Below are 15,343 nucleotides of genomic sequence, written 5' to 3' on the forward strand. Positions count from 1 at the left end.
TTAGTATAACTAGCGGCAGGGTAGCCTAGTGGTTAGAGCGTTGGACTAGTAACCGAAAGGTTGCAAGTTCAAATCCCCGAGCTGACAAGGTACAATATCTGTCGTTCTGCCCCTGAACAGGCAGTTAACCCGCTGTTCCTAGGCCTTCATTGAAAATAAGAATTTGTTCTTAGCTGACTTGCCTAGTAAAATATTTTTTATTTATTTTTTAAATACCACGGGAGTCCTCTTACAACCGGGAACGTCACAGTCCTATTGATCAAACCACCATGAACAGGTAGGCTCTCTCCCTGCCTAAGATCAACAACTAAGGTCTCTCCTCGCCCGTCCCTGGGTCACGGTCTCTCCTCTCTATTACCTGGGTCACCTACACTAAGATCTGATGATAATGACTTCCTAGGTGGTGGTCTCCTCCCTCGCCCCCCATGATGCCGGATTCCCATTGGGCCCTGAGGGAAAAGGAAAAGGAGGCAGACATGTTGACTGGACTGAGATTTTGTCTACTTTTTTCATATTTTAATCTTACATTTTCATGTCACAGATTTGGTACATTTTGTCGTATGAAACAAGCTCCTTTGTCAAGTGTGTGTGTGTTCTGAGGACTCACGTGGTGGTGGTTGGGGATCATGTGTGTGTGTGTGTTCTGAGGACTCACGTGGTGGTGGTTGGGGATCATGTGGTGTGTGTGTGTGTTCTGAGGACTCACGTGGTGGTGGTTGGGGATCATGTGGTGTGTGTGTGTGTTCTGAGGACTCACGTGGTGGTGGTTGGGGATCATGTGGTGTGTGTGTGTTCTGAGGACTCACGTGGTGGTGGTTGGGGATCATGTGGTGTGTGTGTGTGTTCTGAGGACTCACGTGGTGGTGGTTGGGGATCATGTGGTGTGTGTGTGTTCTGAGGACTCACGTGGTGGTGGTTGGGGATCATGTGTGTGTGTGTTCTGAGGACTCACGTGGTGGTGGTTGGGGATCATGTGGTGTGTGTGTGTTCTGAGGACTCACGTGGTGGTGGTTGGGGATCATGTGTGTGTGTGTGTGTTCTGAGGACTCACATGTGGTGTGTGGTGGTGGTGGTTGGGGATCATGTGGTGGATCTGAGGACTCACGTGGTGATGGTTGATCATGTGGTGTGTGTGTGTTCTGAGGACTCACGTGGTGATGGTGGGGGTGTGTGTGTTCTGAGGACTCACGTGGTGATGGTTGGGGTGTGTGTGTTCTGAGGACTCACGTGGTGGTTGGGGTTGGGGATCATGTGGTGTGTGTGTGTTCTGAGGACTCACGTGGTGGTGGTTGGGGATCATGTGGTGTGTGTGTGTGTGTGTTCTGAGGACTCACGTGGTGGTGGTTGGGGATCACGTGGTGATGGTTGTGTGTGTTCTGAGGACTCACGTGGTGATGGTTGGGGATCATGTGGGTGTGTGTTCTGAGGACTCACGTGGTGTTGGGGTGTGGTGTGTGTGTTCTGAGGACTCACGTGGTGGTTGGGGATCATGTGGGTGTGTGTGTTCTGAGGACTCATGGTGGTGGTTGGGGATCATGTGGTGTGTGTGTGTTCTGAGGACTCACGTGGTGGTGGTTGGGGATCTGAGGATGGTGGTGGTTGGGGTGTGTGTGTTCTGAGGACTCGTGGTGATGGTTGGGGACGTGGTGGTGGTGGTGGTTGGGATCATGTGGTGTGTGTGTGTTCTGAGGACTCACGTGGTGGTGGTGATCATGTGTGTGTGTTCTGAGGACTCACGTGGTGTGGTTGGGGATCATGTGGTGTGTGTGTGTTCTGACTCACGTGGTGGTTGGGGACTCGTGGTGGTGGTTGGGGATCATGTGGTGTGTGTGTGTTCTGAGGACTCATCATGTGGTGTGTGTGTGTTCTGAGGACTCACGTGGTGGTGGTTGGGGATCATGTGGTGTGTGTGTGTTCTGAGGACTCACGTGGTGGTGGTTGGGGATCATGTGGTGTGTGTGTGTGTTCTGAGGACTCACGTGGTGGTGGTTGGGGATCATGTGGTGTGTGCCATGGATCAGCGGAGGCCTGATGGCAGGGTTGTACTGGAGGGGTTGACCCAGCAATGGGTATCTGCCGTCCACTGCCTGCCCTGGGCCGAAGGGTCTGGGGAACTGGGCCATTATGGGGATGGGGGTGAGGCCGGCCGAGCGGAGGTTCTTTATGGAGGTGAGTTGGTGGGTTGGGGCTTGGGGCTGGGCTGGAGGCGTGCTGGGGCCGCCCAGCTGGGGACTGTTCTATAGGACAGAGGAAAAAAAGGAGGGACAGGGAGGTGGGGGTCAGAGGGGACATAGAAACATATATATATATATATAGTCCATCAGAGGGAAAGTGTATCCCTAGTTCAAAGAGACGGGCCTGAGCAAGATGCTCGGAGTCGCATATCTTGATAACACAATGAGCAAGTTGTGTAGATCAGTCATCCTGCCCCCTCTCTCCCAGGCCGATCCTGCCCCCTCTCTCCCAGGCCGATCCTGCCCCCTCTCTCCCAGGCTGATCCTGCCCCCCCTCTCCCAGGCTGATCCTGCCCCCCTCTCCCAGGCTGATCCTGCCCCCCCCTCTCCCAGGCTGATCCTGCCCTCTCTCTCCCATGCTGATCCTGCCCCCCTCTCCCATGCTGATCCTGCCCCCCCTCTCCCATGCTGATCCTGCCCCCTCTCCCATGCTGATCCTGCCCCCCTCTCCCAGGCTGATCCTGCCCCCCCCTCTCCCAGGCTGATCCTGCCCCCCTCTCCCAGGCTGATCCTGCCCCCTCTCTCCCAGGCCGATCCTGCCCCCTCTCTCCCAGGCTGATCCTGCCCCTCTCTCCCAGGCGGATCCTGCCCCCTCTCTCCCAGGCCGATCCTGCCCCCTCTCTCCCAGGCCGATCCTGCCCCTCTCTCCCAGGCCGATCCTGCCCCCTCTCTCCCAGGCCGATCCTGCCCCCTCTCTCCCAGGCCGATCCTGCCCCCTCTCTCCCAGGCTGATCCTGCCCCCTCTCTCCCAGGCTGATCCTGCCCTCTCTCTCCCAGGCTGATCCTGCCCTCTCTCTCCCAGGCTGATCCTGCCCCCTCTCCCCAGGCTGATCCTGCCCCCTCTCTCCCAGGCTGATCCTGCCCCTCTCTCCCAGGCTGATCCTGCCCTCTCTCCCAGGCTGATCCTGCCCTCTCTCCCAGGCTGATCCTGCCCTCTCTCCCAGGCTGATCCTCCTCCCAGGCTGATCCTGCCCCTCTCCCAGGCTGATCCTGCCCCCTCTCCCAGGCTGATCCTGCCCCCTCTCCCAGGCTGATCCTGCCCCCTCTCCCAGGCTGATCCTGCCCCCTCTCCCAGGCTGATCCTGCCCCTCTCCCAGGCTGATCCTGCCCCCTCTCCCAGGCTGATCCTGCCCCCTCTCTCCCAGGCTGATCCTGCCCTCTCTCTCCCAGGCTGATCCTGCCCTCTCTCTCCCAGGCTGATCCTGCCCCCTCTCCAACATGCAGAATATTACAAAGACTCCTGGCTGGTTATGTCTAATTATCAGCAGCTCAGTAGTTACCTGTTAGTTGTCCAGTTGTTCTGAATAGTTACCTGTGAGTGGTCTAGTTGTTCTGAGTAGTTACCTGTTAGTTGTTTAGTTGTTCTGAGTAGTTACCTGTGAGTTGTCTAGTTGTTCTGAGTAGTTACCTGTTAGTTGTCTAGTTGTTCTGAGTAGTTACCTGTGAGTTGTCTAGTTGTTCTGAGTAGTTACCTGTGAGTTGTCTAGTTGTTCTGAGTAGTTACCTGTTAGTTGTCTAGTTGTTCTGAGTAGTTACCTGTTAGTTGTCTAGTTGTTCTGAGTAGTTACCTGTTAGTTGTCTAGTTGTTCTGAGTAGTTACCTGTGAGTTGTCTAGTTGTTCTGAATAGTTACCTGTGAGTGGTCTAGTTGTTCTGAGTAGTTACCTGTTAGTTGTCTAGTTGTTCTGAGTAGTTACCTGTGAGTTGTCTAGTTGTTCTGAGTAGTTACCTGTTAGTTGTCTAGTTGTTCTGAGTAGTTACCTGTGAGTTGTTTAGTTGTTCTGAGGACCTCTGGCTGCGTGTGTGATCCAGACTGTAGTATCTGTTGTGTTTCCACTGTGGAGGGGAGTGGGCTCTGGGCTGGTGGTTAGGGGGCAGGGTCAGCTGCATCATCACCATACCTCCACTGTGAGGACCGGGGAGCACACCTGCACACAGTTACAACAACAACGTCAAAACCACAGATTCATGGTCAAAGGAACATTTCCATCCTCGGATGGACAGGACACACAAGGCAGGAAAACCATTTCAATGGTTTCAAATCTCAGGGTCTTTCAAAGCGAACGGTATCTATTTTAGTATGTGTGTGATTCCCGGGGGGAATTGAACCCACGACCTTGTTGCTGAGAGGGGTTACCTGAGCACTGCTGTCCTGGTAGCTGCTGGGTTCCACACGGAGACGAAGCCCGGGGAAACTGCATCTGCTCTGCCCCAGCAGGAGGTAAGAAACCCATCGATGGACTGTGGAGACACTTGCTTAGTCAATATATGGAGCTCTATGAGGCATCAATTAAAAAGGCATTGATCGCACCAGCAGCCACTTTATATTTGCTCTCCAAGTCTCCCTTAAAGAGCCCCAACACAATGTTTCAGAAATAGTCTTGTATTAAAAGGTAGGTGAATGATCTCTGATTAATGGTGACAGTCCATGAGAACAAACAAACATGTCATTCATTTCCTCTTTATGACCCGAATCGCTCTGTCATCAGACTGAAGGATTACATTACAGCTGCCTGGTACTGTACCCATAGGGCTCTGGTTAAAAGTAGTGCACTATATAGAGAATAGGGTTTTATTTGGGACACCTAATATTAACACTGACAGTACTGATGCTGTGGGGCGGAATATAGGAACCAGTACAACAGGGAGGGAAGTAACTTTCAGCTCAGTGGAGTTCTGTTAGTAGGGCAGTCTGGAGGTCACTTTCAGCTCAGTGGAGCTTCTGTTAGTAGGGCAGTCTGGAGGTCACTTTCAGCTCAGTGGAGCTTCTGTTAGTAGGGCAGTCTGGATGTCACTTTCAGCTCAGTGGAGCTTCTGTTAGTAGGGCAGTCTGGAGGTCACTTTCAGCTCAGTGGAGCTTCTGTTAGTAGGGCAGTCTGGAGGTCACTTTCAGCTCAGTGGAGCTTCTGTTAGTAGGGCAGTCTGGAGGTCACTTTCAGCTCAGTGGAGCTTGTTAGTAGGGCAGTCTGGAGGTCACTTTCAGCTCAGTGGAGCTTGTTAGTAGGGCAGTCTGGAGGTCACTTTCAGCTCAGTGGAGCTTCTGTTAGTAGGGCAGTCTGGAGGTCACTTTCAGCTCAGTGGAGTTCTGTTAGTAGGGCAGTCTGGAGGTCACTTTCAGCTCAGTGGAGCTTCTGTTAGTAGGGCAGTCTGGAGGTCACTTTCAGCTCAGTGGAGCTTCTGTTAGTAGGGCAGTCTGGAGGTCACTTTCAGCTCAGTGGAGTTCTGTTAGTAGGGCAGTCTGGAGGTCACTTTCAGCTCAGTGGAGTTCTGTTAGTAGGGCAGTCTGGAGGTCACTTTCAGCTCAGTGGAGTCTGTTAGTAGGGCAGTCTGGAGGATGATTTATAAGGCTGATGATACAGGTGCAGTGCAGCCCAGTCTTAATAGTACACCTCAGCTCCCATGAGGACCGGTTTCTACACCGGCAATAACTCCATCAACCACACTATAGGAGAACCATGGCTCTGGGGGGGGGGGGCTCTATAGAGTACATCGGTATCTGCGCCACTTTCATCAACGTTGAACTACTTTGGAATATGAAACAGACTATAACACTATACGCTACTATAATGGACTGTTGTAAATGGTTTTGGCAGTCCGGTTGGTACATCGGTATCTGCGCCACTTTCATCAACGTTGAACTACTTTGGAATATGAAACAGTACCAGATTACAGACCTTAGACTATAACACTTAGACTATAAGACTTAGACTATAACACTATAACACTTAGACTATAACACTTAGACTATAACACTTAGACTATAACACTTAGACTATAACACTTAGACTATAACACTTAGACTATAACACTTAGACTATAACACTTAGACTATAACACTTAGACTATAACACTTAGACTATAACACTTAGACTATTTAATACACAGTCCATCTTCCTACTGTCAACAACAGAACAGCTCAGTTCCTACCTCATGGTGCTGTGTTGATTTGGGGGCATGACACTGTAGTAAACCTGCATGCCTGACATGGCCATGGGAGCTTGGCTTGGATGGCTCTGGATCATCATGGGCTGTTGACATGCCTGCTGATGTGGAGGCATGTTCTGAGAGCCCTGGGGCATTGATACCTGCACGACGCACACAAGACCATATGGAAAAACAGGGTTAAGCAGGAGTATTTATTTTTTACATTTACAATTGATACAGACATCTGATGTCAGATCCCTTTCAAATCTCTTTTCAATTCAATCCTCAAACTATTTAACATTTCAGAGTTCGATTGATCTAATTATAAGATTTTCAGTCAGGAAAAGATGTTCACAAGAGCAAGATGTTCACAATAGAAGATCAAACCATGTCAAAGCAAAAGAACAGGACAAATCAATTAGATTATTTAATTGCAAAAAAAAAAAAAAAGGTTTAATAATGACAAGCCAATAAGAACGTACCTGATAAGACGGCATTGAAGGGTACTGGACCATGAAGGCCGTCATGTGATTTCCCATATTGCTGTGCTGCTGGTTGTTCACCAGGTTCTGATGCTGAGGGCCCTGGGGCTGACTTGGCATCACAGCGTGGTAACCTTCAGTAACATTAGGACGTTACAATTCACTTCTATTGAAATAATCTAGTGAGATGTAGAACATTTCAATTCATTGTTTTTAAACAAAACGACTATGAATGAATGAGCCCAAGTGAAATGAGAAACATATTTAATATGCCTCTGTTGTCCTGGGAGATGATCTCTCTTTACTTGTATTAGAATTAAGCAATAAGGCTCATGGGGATTTGTGGTATGTGGCCAATATACCACAGCTAAGGGCTGTTCTTAAGCACGACGCAACGCGGAGTGCCTGGACACAGCCCTTAGCCGTGGTATATTGGCAGTATATCACAAACCCCCAAGGTGCCTTATTGATATTATAAACTGATTACCAACGTAATTAGAGCAGTAAAAATACATGTTTTGTCATCCCTGTGGTAAACTGTCTGATATACAACGGCTGTTAGCCAATCAGCATTCAGGGCTCGAACCACCCAGTTTATGATACCCATTACAATGTAGAAGACATCTAAAACATGGCGAAAATCATACAATATTGATTCCTAGGAAGGAAGAGCGTAGTGAGAAAAGCAGTGAAAACAAAGACTAATACATAAGCAAATTACAAAAAGACGACGCAAAATGTGCAACATAGAAAAACAGTTGTCTCTCTAGCAACGCCAAAAGGGCGGCCTCTCTAGCAACGCCAAAAGGGCGGCCTCTCTCGCAACGCCAAAAGGGCGGCCTCTCTCGCAACGCCAAAAGGGCGGCCTCTCTCGCAACGCCAAAAGGGCGGCCTCTCTCGCAACGCCAAAAGGGCGGCCTCTCTCGCAACGCCAAAAGGGCGGCCTCTCTCGCAACGCCAAAAGGGCGGCCTCTCTCGCAACGCCAAAAGGGCGGCCTCTCTCGCAACGCCAAAAGGGCGGCCTCTCTAGCAACGCCAAAAGGGCGGCCTCTCTAGCAACGCCAAAAGGGCGGCCTCTCTCGCAACGCCAAAAGGGCGGCCTCTCTCGCAACGCCAAAAGGGCGGCCTCTCTCGCAACGCCAAAAGGGCGGCCTCTCTCGCAACGCCAAACCGGTGCTGGAAATAGTAGTGCTAGTTCCATAGTGGACAGCTGAATGTCAAGGTTACAGACTGGAGCTTCTCACAGAGAAATCCAGGGACCGCATTAGTCGTCGTCCTTTTGTAAAAAAAGGTGACTGGAACATTCTTTAGCCCCAATGAGGAAAAGTGGAACAAGACGAGACCAATAGACAATGAATGGTTTCATATGTGAAGGAGCGGGACACTATTTTGACCTCCAGTCTCTCTCCAGACCTCTGCTCACAAACCAAGCATGAAATGACTCTCCCATTATATCCCCCCACACACCATTCCACCTGAGCACACAGAGAACGGGATCAGATTGCCTTGGTACAGCAGGTGAAATAGGAAGTTGCTAACAGGTGCTTTATGTCCATTGTCAGTGTGCCTTTATGTTGTAATCTGCAGGACTGAACGGTTCCAAAAAGACACATTGTAATAACACAGATGACGACCCTGAAGGAACAGGAAGTCATCATCATTATGGCCGCTGGAGAAGAAGAGTTGAGGGGCTGAATAGAGACCGCTGGAGGAGAGGAGAGAGAGAGACTGAAGAGAAGTGAGGGGCTGAATAGAGACCGCTGGAGGAGAGGAGAGTGAGACTGAAGAGAAGTGAGGGGCTGAATAGAGACCGCTGGAGGAGAGGAGAGTGAGACTGAAGAGAAGTGAGGGGCTGAATAGAGACCGCTGGAGGAGAGGAGAGTGAGACTGAAGAGAAGTGAGGGGCTGAATAGAGACCGCTGGAGGAGAGGAGAGTGAGACTGAAGAGAAGTGAGGGGCTGAATAGAGACCGCTGGAGGAGAGGAGAGTGAGACTGAAGAGAAGTGAGGGGCTGAATAGAGACCGCTGGAGGAGAGGAGAGTGAGACTGAAGAGAAGTGAGGGGCTGAATAGAGACCGCTGGAGGAGAGGAGAGTGAGACTGAAGAGAAGTGAGGGGCTGAAAAAGAGACCGGTTCACTGTGAGAATCATAGAACTCTCAGACAGCATCCCGGCCCCGCATTCTACCACTCCGCTTTCCAGGTCTTCATCACCAACACCTCTGTGTTCCAGTCCAGACTCCTGGTCTTCATCACCAACACCTCTGTGTTCCAGTCCAGACTCCTGGTCTTCATCACCAACACCTCTGTGTTCCAGTCCAGACTCCTGGTCTTCATCATCAACACCTCTGTGTTCCAGTCCAGACTCCTGGTCTTCATCACCAACACCTCTGTGTTCCAGTCCAGACTCCTGGTCTTCATCACCAACACCTCTGTGTTCCAGTCCAGACTCCTGGTCTTCATCACCAACACCTCTGTGGTCCAGTCCAGACTCCTGGTCTTCATCATCAACACCTCTGTGTTCCAGTCCAGACTCCTGGTCTTCATCACCAACACCTCTGTGATCCAGTCCAGACTCCTGGTCTTCATCACCAACACCTCTGTGGTCCAGTCCAGACTCCTGGTCTTCATCACCAACACCTCTGTGGTCCAGTCCAGACTCCTGGTCTTCATCACCAACACCTCTGTGTCCAGTCCAGACTCCTGGTCTTCATCACCAACACCTCTGTGGTCCAGTCCAGACTCCTGGTCTTCATCACCAACACCTCTGTGGTCCAGTCCAGACTCCTGGTCTTCATCACCAACACCTCTGTGGTCCAGTCCAGACTCCTGGTCTTCATCACCAACACCTCTGTGATCCAGTCCAGACTTTCCCATCACCAACACCCCCGTGGTCCAGTCCAGACTCCTGGTCTTCATCACCAACACCTCTGTGGTCCAGTCCAGACTTTCCCATCACCAACACCCCCGTGGTCCAGTCCAGACTCCTGGTCTTCATCACCAACACCTCTGTGATCCAGTCCAGACTCCTGGTCTTCATCACCAACACCTCTGTCGTCCAGGCCAGACTCCAGGTCTTCATCACCAACACCTCTGTGATCCAGGCCAGACTCCTGGTCTTCATCACCAACACCTCTGTGATCCAGGCCAGACTCCTGGTCTTCATCACCAACACCTCTGTGGTCCAGTCCAGACTCCTGGTCTTCATCACCAACACCTCTGTGGTCCAGGCCAGACTCCTGGTCTTCATCACCAACACCTCTGTGATCCAGTCCAGACTCCTGGTCTTCATCACCAACACCTCTGTGATCCAGGCCAGACTCCTGGTCTTCATCACCAACACCTCTGTGATCCAGGCCAGACTCCTGGTCTTCATCACCAACACCTCTGTGGTCCAGTCCAGACTTTCCCATCACCAACACCCCTGTGGTCCAGTGTGGCTGAGTTAAGAGTGTGGTGAGGTTGTAGGTTCAATTCCCACAAGCATCATTTATACTGAAGCCTTCAGCAAAACTGTTTAATTGCAGAAGCAACTTCCTTATGCAAGTGGTTTGTAAACAGTCATTATTTTCACTGTGTCTGGATATGCCACTGTTTATGCACTAGTAGACTAACAGTATATAGCCTAATTTGTCCCTCTGCTCAGCCCCAAGAGACGCCTCCTAATTCCCCCGACAGACGATAGCGTAGCATTCCTCCACATTAAAGCCAGTAAATGGCCACAGTGCTGCGTTCAGCAGGAGGCAACCAGTAAAACAGAGCTGTGTTGAGGAGGCTGTAGCTAACAACCAGTAAAACAGAGCTGTGTTGAGGCAGGAGGCTGTAGCTAACAACCAGTAAAACAGAGCTGTGTTGAGGCAGGAGGCTGTAGCTAACAACCAGTAAAACAGAGCTGTGTTGAGGCAGGAGGCTGTAGCTAACAACCAGTAAAACAGAGCTGTGTTGAGGCAGGAGGCTGTAGCTAACAACCAGTAAAACAGAGCTGTGTTGAGGCAGGAGGCTGTAGCTAACAACCAGTAAAACAGAGCTGTGTTGAGGCAGGAGGCTGTAGCTAACAACCAGTAAAACAGAGCTGTGTTGAGGCAGGAGGCTGTAGCTAACAACCAGTAAAACAGAGCTGTGTTGAGGCAGGAGGCTGTAGCTAACAACCAGTAAAACAGAGCTGTGTTGAGTCAGGAGGCTGTAGCTAACAACCAGTAAAACAGAGCTGTGTTGAGGCAGGAGGCTGTAGCTAACAACCAGTAAAACAGAGCTGTGTTGAGGCAGGAGGCTGTAGATAACAACTGTGTCCCCCCCAGGGTGCAGAGAAACAGAATACTGCAGCTCACTGGGAGACAGCTCAGTTAATCAAGACAAACACAGAGAGAGAGCAGTGTGTGTGTTTACCTGGCTGCTGGGGAAGAGGCTGGGTCTGGGGGCTGGTGTAGTGCACGGGGCTGACAGGGCGATAGTGCTGGTTGCAGTGGGAGTGGGGGTCCTGGGCTGGAGCACAGTAACATGTGTGCATCTACAGGAGAGGAAGGACAACGAGCAGACAAGAGTTTCTCTGGTCACCTTGGAATCTGAACACTTTTCTCAGAGCGGATCTGAGGTCAATCTAAATTGTGATCATCTCTGGATAATATCACTGATATTACTGAAGGAGACAGACCAACAAGTAGGTAGGAAGTAGACGATGCCATGAGATGGTGTTGACTGACCATGTGAGTGACTAACTGTTGTACCTGCTGTGGCATGTAGCCCTGCTGCTGCTGCATGACCGGCTGGCTCATAGGGTGTGCAGGGCCGGGGTAGGCCTGGGTTGGCCCCACCACAGGGGGCCCTGGGGGGGCCACCATGTAGCCAGTCTGCTGGTGCTGCAGGGGGGCCTGGAGCACCACAGGGCCCGAGGGGTACATGGCAGGGTGGGGGCCGCCGTTAGTGACGTCGCTGGACGCCTGGCGCACCACACTCATGTGGCTGAACTGGGCAGCCAGCCCTTCTTGCTGTGGGGAGAGAACAATGCTGAAAACAACATGTGTACTGTCTGGACATGTCCTTTATAAAAATTTACATCCAAGATCAACAGAGCAATCGGACGTGTGTTTTGTCTTGTCCCGTCCTGTCTAGTGTAAATATAGTTTTCTTTTTTTTTTTTCTGGTACATATTTTAATCTCACTTTCAAACTAGAGCTGAATATACTCTCCTGCAACCCGCATCACCCAATGTGGTACGGATCTGCTTTTTCTATACTTTACTTTAGAACCGTCAGAAGCTAGCCAGCTAACTAGCTACTACTCAGTTAGCCATTGCTAGCGGTCTTCAAAGCTAACTAGGACACCAGCGCGACATCAACCCAGAGCATATCAGACTGCTCTTTCTCTACCACATCTCCGGATTCCTACCGCAAGCTCTGAACCTTTACACCGGATCATCGCAACTAGCTAGCTGCAATCCGAGTGGCTACTCCTGGCTAACGTCTCTGTCCCAAAACAAGCTACAGTTAGCCTGAGCTAAGCCCATCTCCCGACTAGCCGAAGAGGCCCAACAATACCTCTTTTGCCAATTGGCCTGGACCCTTTACTGCCGACACGGAGCCCCGCCGATCCATCACGACTGGTCTGCCGACATAATCGTCCGAGGTGGTTTCAACAGGCTTTTTCGTTGCGACATCGCCAAAGATCCATCTGCTGGCCAAGGCCCGCGAGCTTTCTGAAACGCTGTGTCTCCAGCTCACCCAGCGCATTAGAGCTCCTGTAGCATAATCCTGGGCTACAATTACCCGGGCCCACGACCGGTCTGTCGATGTCACCGCAAGAAGAGGAATAAACAGACTCACCCCATCGCGACGTCCCCCAAAGGTTAGCTCTCTAGCCCTCGCTATCTCCCTGCTTGCTAATTCGGCCTGCTAACGGTTAGCTTGTCTAGCCCGGGCCTACGAACTGTTAGCTTGTTAGCACAGGCCTGCTAACCATCTGGCTCACTGCGTTCTAAACACTCTGAACCCATTTACTTTCTATCTCTCTTTGATTTTTATTTTTTGTTTATACCTTCCGGAAACCTGCTTCACCCACTGTGATACGGAATCGCTATCACCTTTAATTTTTATTTTATTTTTATGACACACTCAAGAACCTCCAGACGCTAACCAGCTAACTAGCTACAAGCTATTTAGTCATTGTTAGTTTTTTTTTTTTTTTTTTTTTTTTTTTTTTTTTTTTAAACCTGGATAACACTCGCCAGCCCAGCTTCCCTGCCCATCCACCGCTGCCCCCTGGACACTGATCTCTTGGCTACATAGCTGACGCACGCTGGACTGTCCATTAATCACGGTACTCCATTCTGCTTGTTTGTTTTATCTGTCGACCCAGTTGCCTAGTCAACGCCATTTTACCTGCTGTTTGTTGTGCTAGCTGATTAGCCTCGCCTACTGTTTTTAGCTAGCTTTCCCAATTCAACACCTGTGATTACTGTATACCTCGCTGTATGTCTCTCCCAAATGTCAATATGCCTTGTATACTGTTGTTCAGGTTAGTTATCATTGTTTTAGTTCACAATGGAGCCCCTAGATCCACTCTGCATACCCCTGTTACCTCCTTTGTCCCACCCCCCACACATGCGGTGACCTCACCCATTACAACCAGCATGTCCAGAGATACAACCTCTCTCATCATCACCCAGTGCCTGGGCTTACCTCCGCTGTACCCGCACCCCACCATACCCCTGTCTGCGCATTATGCCCTGAATATATTCTACCATGCCCAGAAACCTGCTCCTCTTATCCTCTGCCCCCAACGCTCTAGGCGACCAGTTTTGATAGCCTTTAGCCGCACCCTCATACTACTCCTTCTCTGTTCCGCGGGTGATGTGGAGGTAAACCCAGGCCCTGCATGTCCCCAGGTACCCTCATTTGTTGACTTCTGTGATCGAAAAAGTCTTGGTTTTATGCATGTCAACATCAGAAGCCTCCTCCCTAAGTTTGTTTTACTCACTGCTTTAGCACACTCTGCTAACCCTGATGTCCTTGCCGTGTCTGAATCCTGGCTCAGGAAGGCCACCAAAAATTCAGAGATTTCCATACCCAACTATAACATCTTCCGTCAAGATAGAACTGCCAAAGGGGGCGGAGTCGCAGTCTACTGCAGAGATAGCCTGCAAAGTAATGTCATACTTTCCAGGTCCATACCCAAACAGTTTGAACTACTAATTTTGAAAATTACTCTCTCCAGAAACAAGTCTCTCACTGTTGCCGCCTGCTACCGACCCCGTCAGCTCCCAGCTGTGCCCTGGACACCATTTGTGAATTGATCGCCCCCATCTAGCTTCAGAGTTTGTCCTGTTAGGTGACCTAAACTGGGATATGCTTAACACCCCGGCAGTCCTACAATCTAAGCTAGATGCCCTCAATCTCACGCAAATCATCAAGGAACCCACCAGGTACAACCCTAACTCTGTAAACAAGGGCACCCTCATAGACGTCATCCTGACCAACTGGCCCTCCAAATATACCTCCGCTGTCTTCAACCAGGATCTCAGCGATCACTGCCTCATCGCCTGTATCCGCCACGGAGCCGCAGTCAAACGACCACCCTCATCACTGTCAAACGCTCCCTAAAACACTTCTGTGAGCAGGCCTTTCTAATCGACCTGGCCCGTGTATCCTGGAAGGACATTGACCTCATCCCGTCAGTTGAGGATGCCTGGTCATTCTTTAAAAGTAACTTCCTCACCATTTTGGATAAGCATGCTCCGTTCAAAAATGCAGAACCAAGAACAGATACAGCCCTTGGTTCACCCCAGACCTGACGACCAGCACAAAAACATCCTGTGGCGGATCCAGAATAGCCCCCGTGATATGCAACTGTTCAGGGAAGTCAGGAACCAATACACGCAGTCAGTCAGGAAAGCTAAGGCCAGCTTCTTCAGGCAAAAGTTTGCATCCTGTAGCTCCAACTCCAAAAAGTTCTGGGACACTGTGAAGTCCATGGAGAACAAGAGCACCTCCTCCCAGCTGCCCACTGCACTGAGGCTAGGAAACACGGTCTCCACCGATAAATCCATGATTATCGAAAACTTCAATAAGCACTTCTCAACGGCTGGCCATGCCTTCCGCCTGGCTACTCCAACCTCGGCCAACAGCTCCGCCCCCCGTAGTTCCTCACCCAAGCCTCTCCAGGTTCTCCTTTACCCAAATCCAGATAGCAGATGTTCTGAAAGAGCTGCAAAACCTGGACCCGTACAAATCAGCTGGGCTTGACAATCTGGACCCGCTATTTCTGAAACTATCTGCCGCCATTGTCGCAACCCCTATCACCAGCCTGTTCAACCTCTCTTTCATATCGTCTGAGATCCCCAAGGATTGAAAGCTGCCGCAGTCATCCCCCTTCAAAGGAGGAGACACCCTGGACCCAAACTGCTATAGACCTATATCCATCCTGCCCTGCCTATCTAAGGTCTTCGAAAGCCAAGTCAACAAACAGGTCACTGACCATCTCGAATCCCACCGTACCTTCTCCGCTGTGCAACGAGCCGGTCACGGGTGCACCTCAGCCACACTCAAGGTACTAAATGATATCATAACCGCCATCGATAAAAGACAGTACTGTGCAGCCGTCTTCATCGACCTCGCCAAGGCTTTCACTCTGTCAAATCACCAAATTCTTATCGGCAGACTCAACAGCCTCGGTTTTTCGGATGACTGCCTTGCCTGGTTCACCAATTACTTT

The 15,343-nt window shown here is 50.6% G+C and overlaps 2 protein-coding genes and 1 long non-coding RNA gene across 3 annotated transcripts in view; all 3 read right to left on the reverse strand.

Moving 5' to 3' along the window:
- The window catches only part of LOC118380744 (R3H domain-containing protein 1-like), a 68,076-nt gene that overhangs the window by 6,123 nt on the left and 46,610 nt on the right, over window positions 1-15,343 (reverse strand). The window contains exons 18-25 of the mRNA XM_052517561.1: window positions 11,362-11,674; window positions 11,024-11,144; window positions 6,640-6,773; window positions 6,161-6,318; window positions 4,371-4,474; window positions 3,995-4,161; window positions 1,980-2,237; window positions 359-449 (exon numbers count right to left, since the gene is read on the reverse strand). Of these exons, the coding sequence (XP_052373521.1) occupies window positions 359-449; window positions 1,980-2,237; window positions 3,995-4,161; window positions 4,371-4,474; window positions 6,161-6,318; window positions 6,640-6,773; window positions 11,024-11,144; window positions 11,362-11,674 (1,346 nt within the window). The remainder of the gene's footprint in view (window positions 1-358; window positions 450-1,979; window positions 2,238-3,994; window positions 4,162-4,370; window positions 4,475-6,160; window positions 6,319-6,639; window positions 6,774-11,023; window positions 11,145-11,361; window positions 11,675-15,343) is intronic.
- On the reverse strand, window positions 3,391-3,944 carry LOC127929590 (uncharacterized). The gene is made up of 3 exons (XR_008135291.1): window positions 3,899-3,944; window positions 3,771-3,834; window positions 3,391-3,706 (listed from the first exon to the last, which is right to left on the reverse strand). It is a non-coding gene; the product is annotated as an uncharacterized LOC127929590 (long non-coding RNA).
- On the reverse strand, window positions 6,794-11,010 carry LOC127929586 (uncharacterized). Its single transcript, XM_052517559.1, has 4 exons — window positions 10,023-11,010; window positions 9,361-9,728; window positions 8,984-9,319; window positions 6,794-8,941 (listed from the first exon to the last, which is right to left on the reverse strand). The coding sequence occupies exons 2-4, from the start codon at window positions 9,475-9,477 to the stop codon at window positions 8,822-8,824; spliced, it is 573 nt and encodes a 190-aa protein (XP_052373519.1). The 5' UTR covers window positions 9,478-9,728; window positions 10,023-11,010; the 3' UTR covers window positions 6,794-8,821.

This window comes from Oncorhynchus keta, unplaced genomic scaffold (assembly GCF_023373465.1).
Source record: "Oncorhynchus keta strain PuntledgeMale-10-30-2019 unplaced genomic scaffold, Oket_V2 Un_scaffold_8454_pilon_pilon, whole genome shotgun sequence".
Taxonomy (NCBI): domain Eukaryota; kingdom Metazoa; phylum Chordata; class Actinopteri; order Salmoniformes; family Salmonidae; genus Oncorhynchus; species Oncorhynchus keta.

Bases quoted from the DNA above. Each gene is read 5' to 3' on its own strand.
- LOC127929586 (XM_052517559.1), bottom strand. From the start codon at position 9,477: ATGAAGACCAGGAGTCTGGACTGGACCACAGAGGTGTTGGTGATGAAG. The intron at 9,320-9,360 runs GTGTTGGTGATG...CTGGACACAGAG, and splicing joins GTCTGGACTGGACCACAGAG to GTGTTGGTGATGAAGACCAG. The intron at 8,942-8,983 runs GTGTTGATGATG...TGGAACACAGAG, and splicing joins GTCTGGACTGGAACACAGAG to GTGTTGGTGATGAAGACCAG.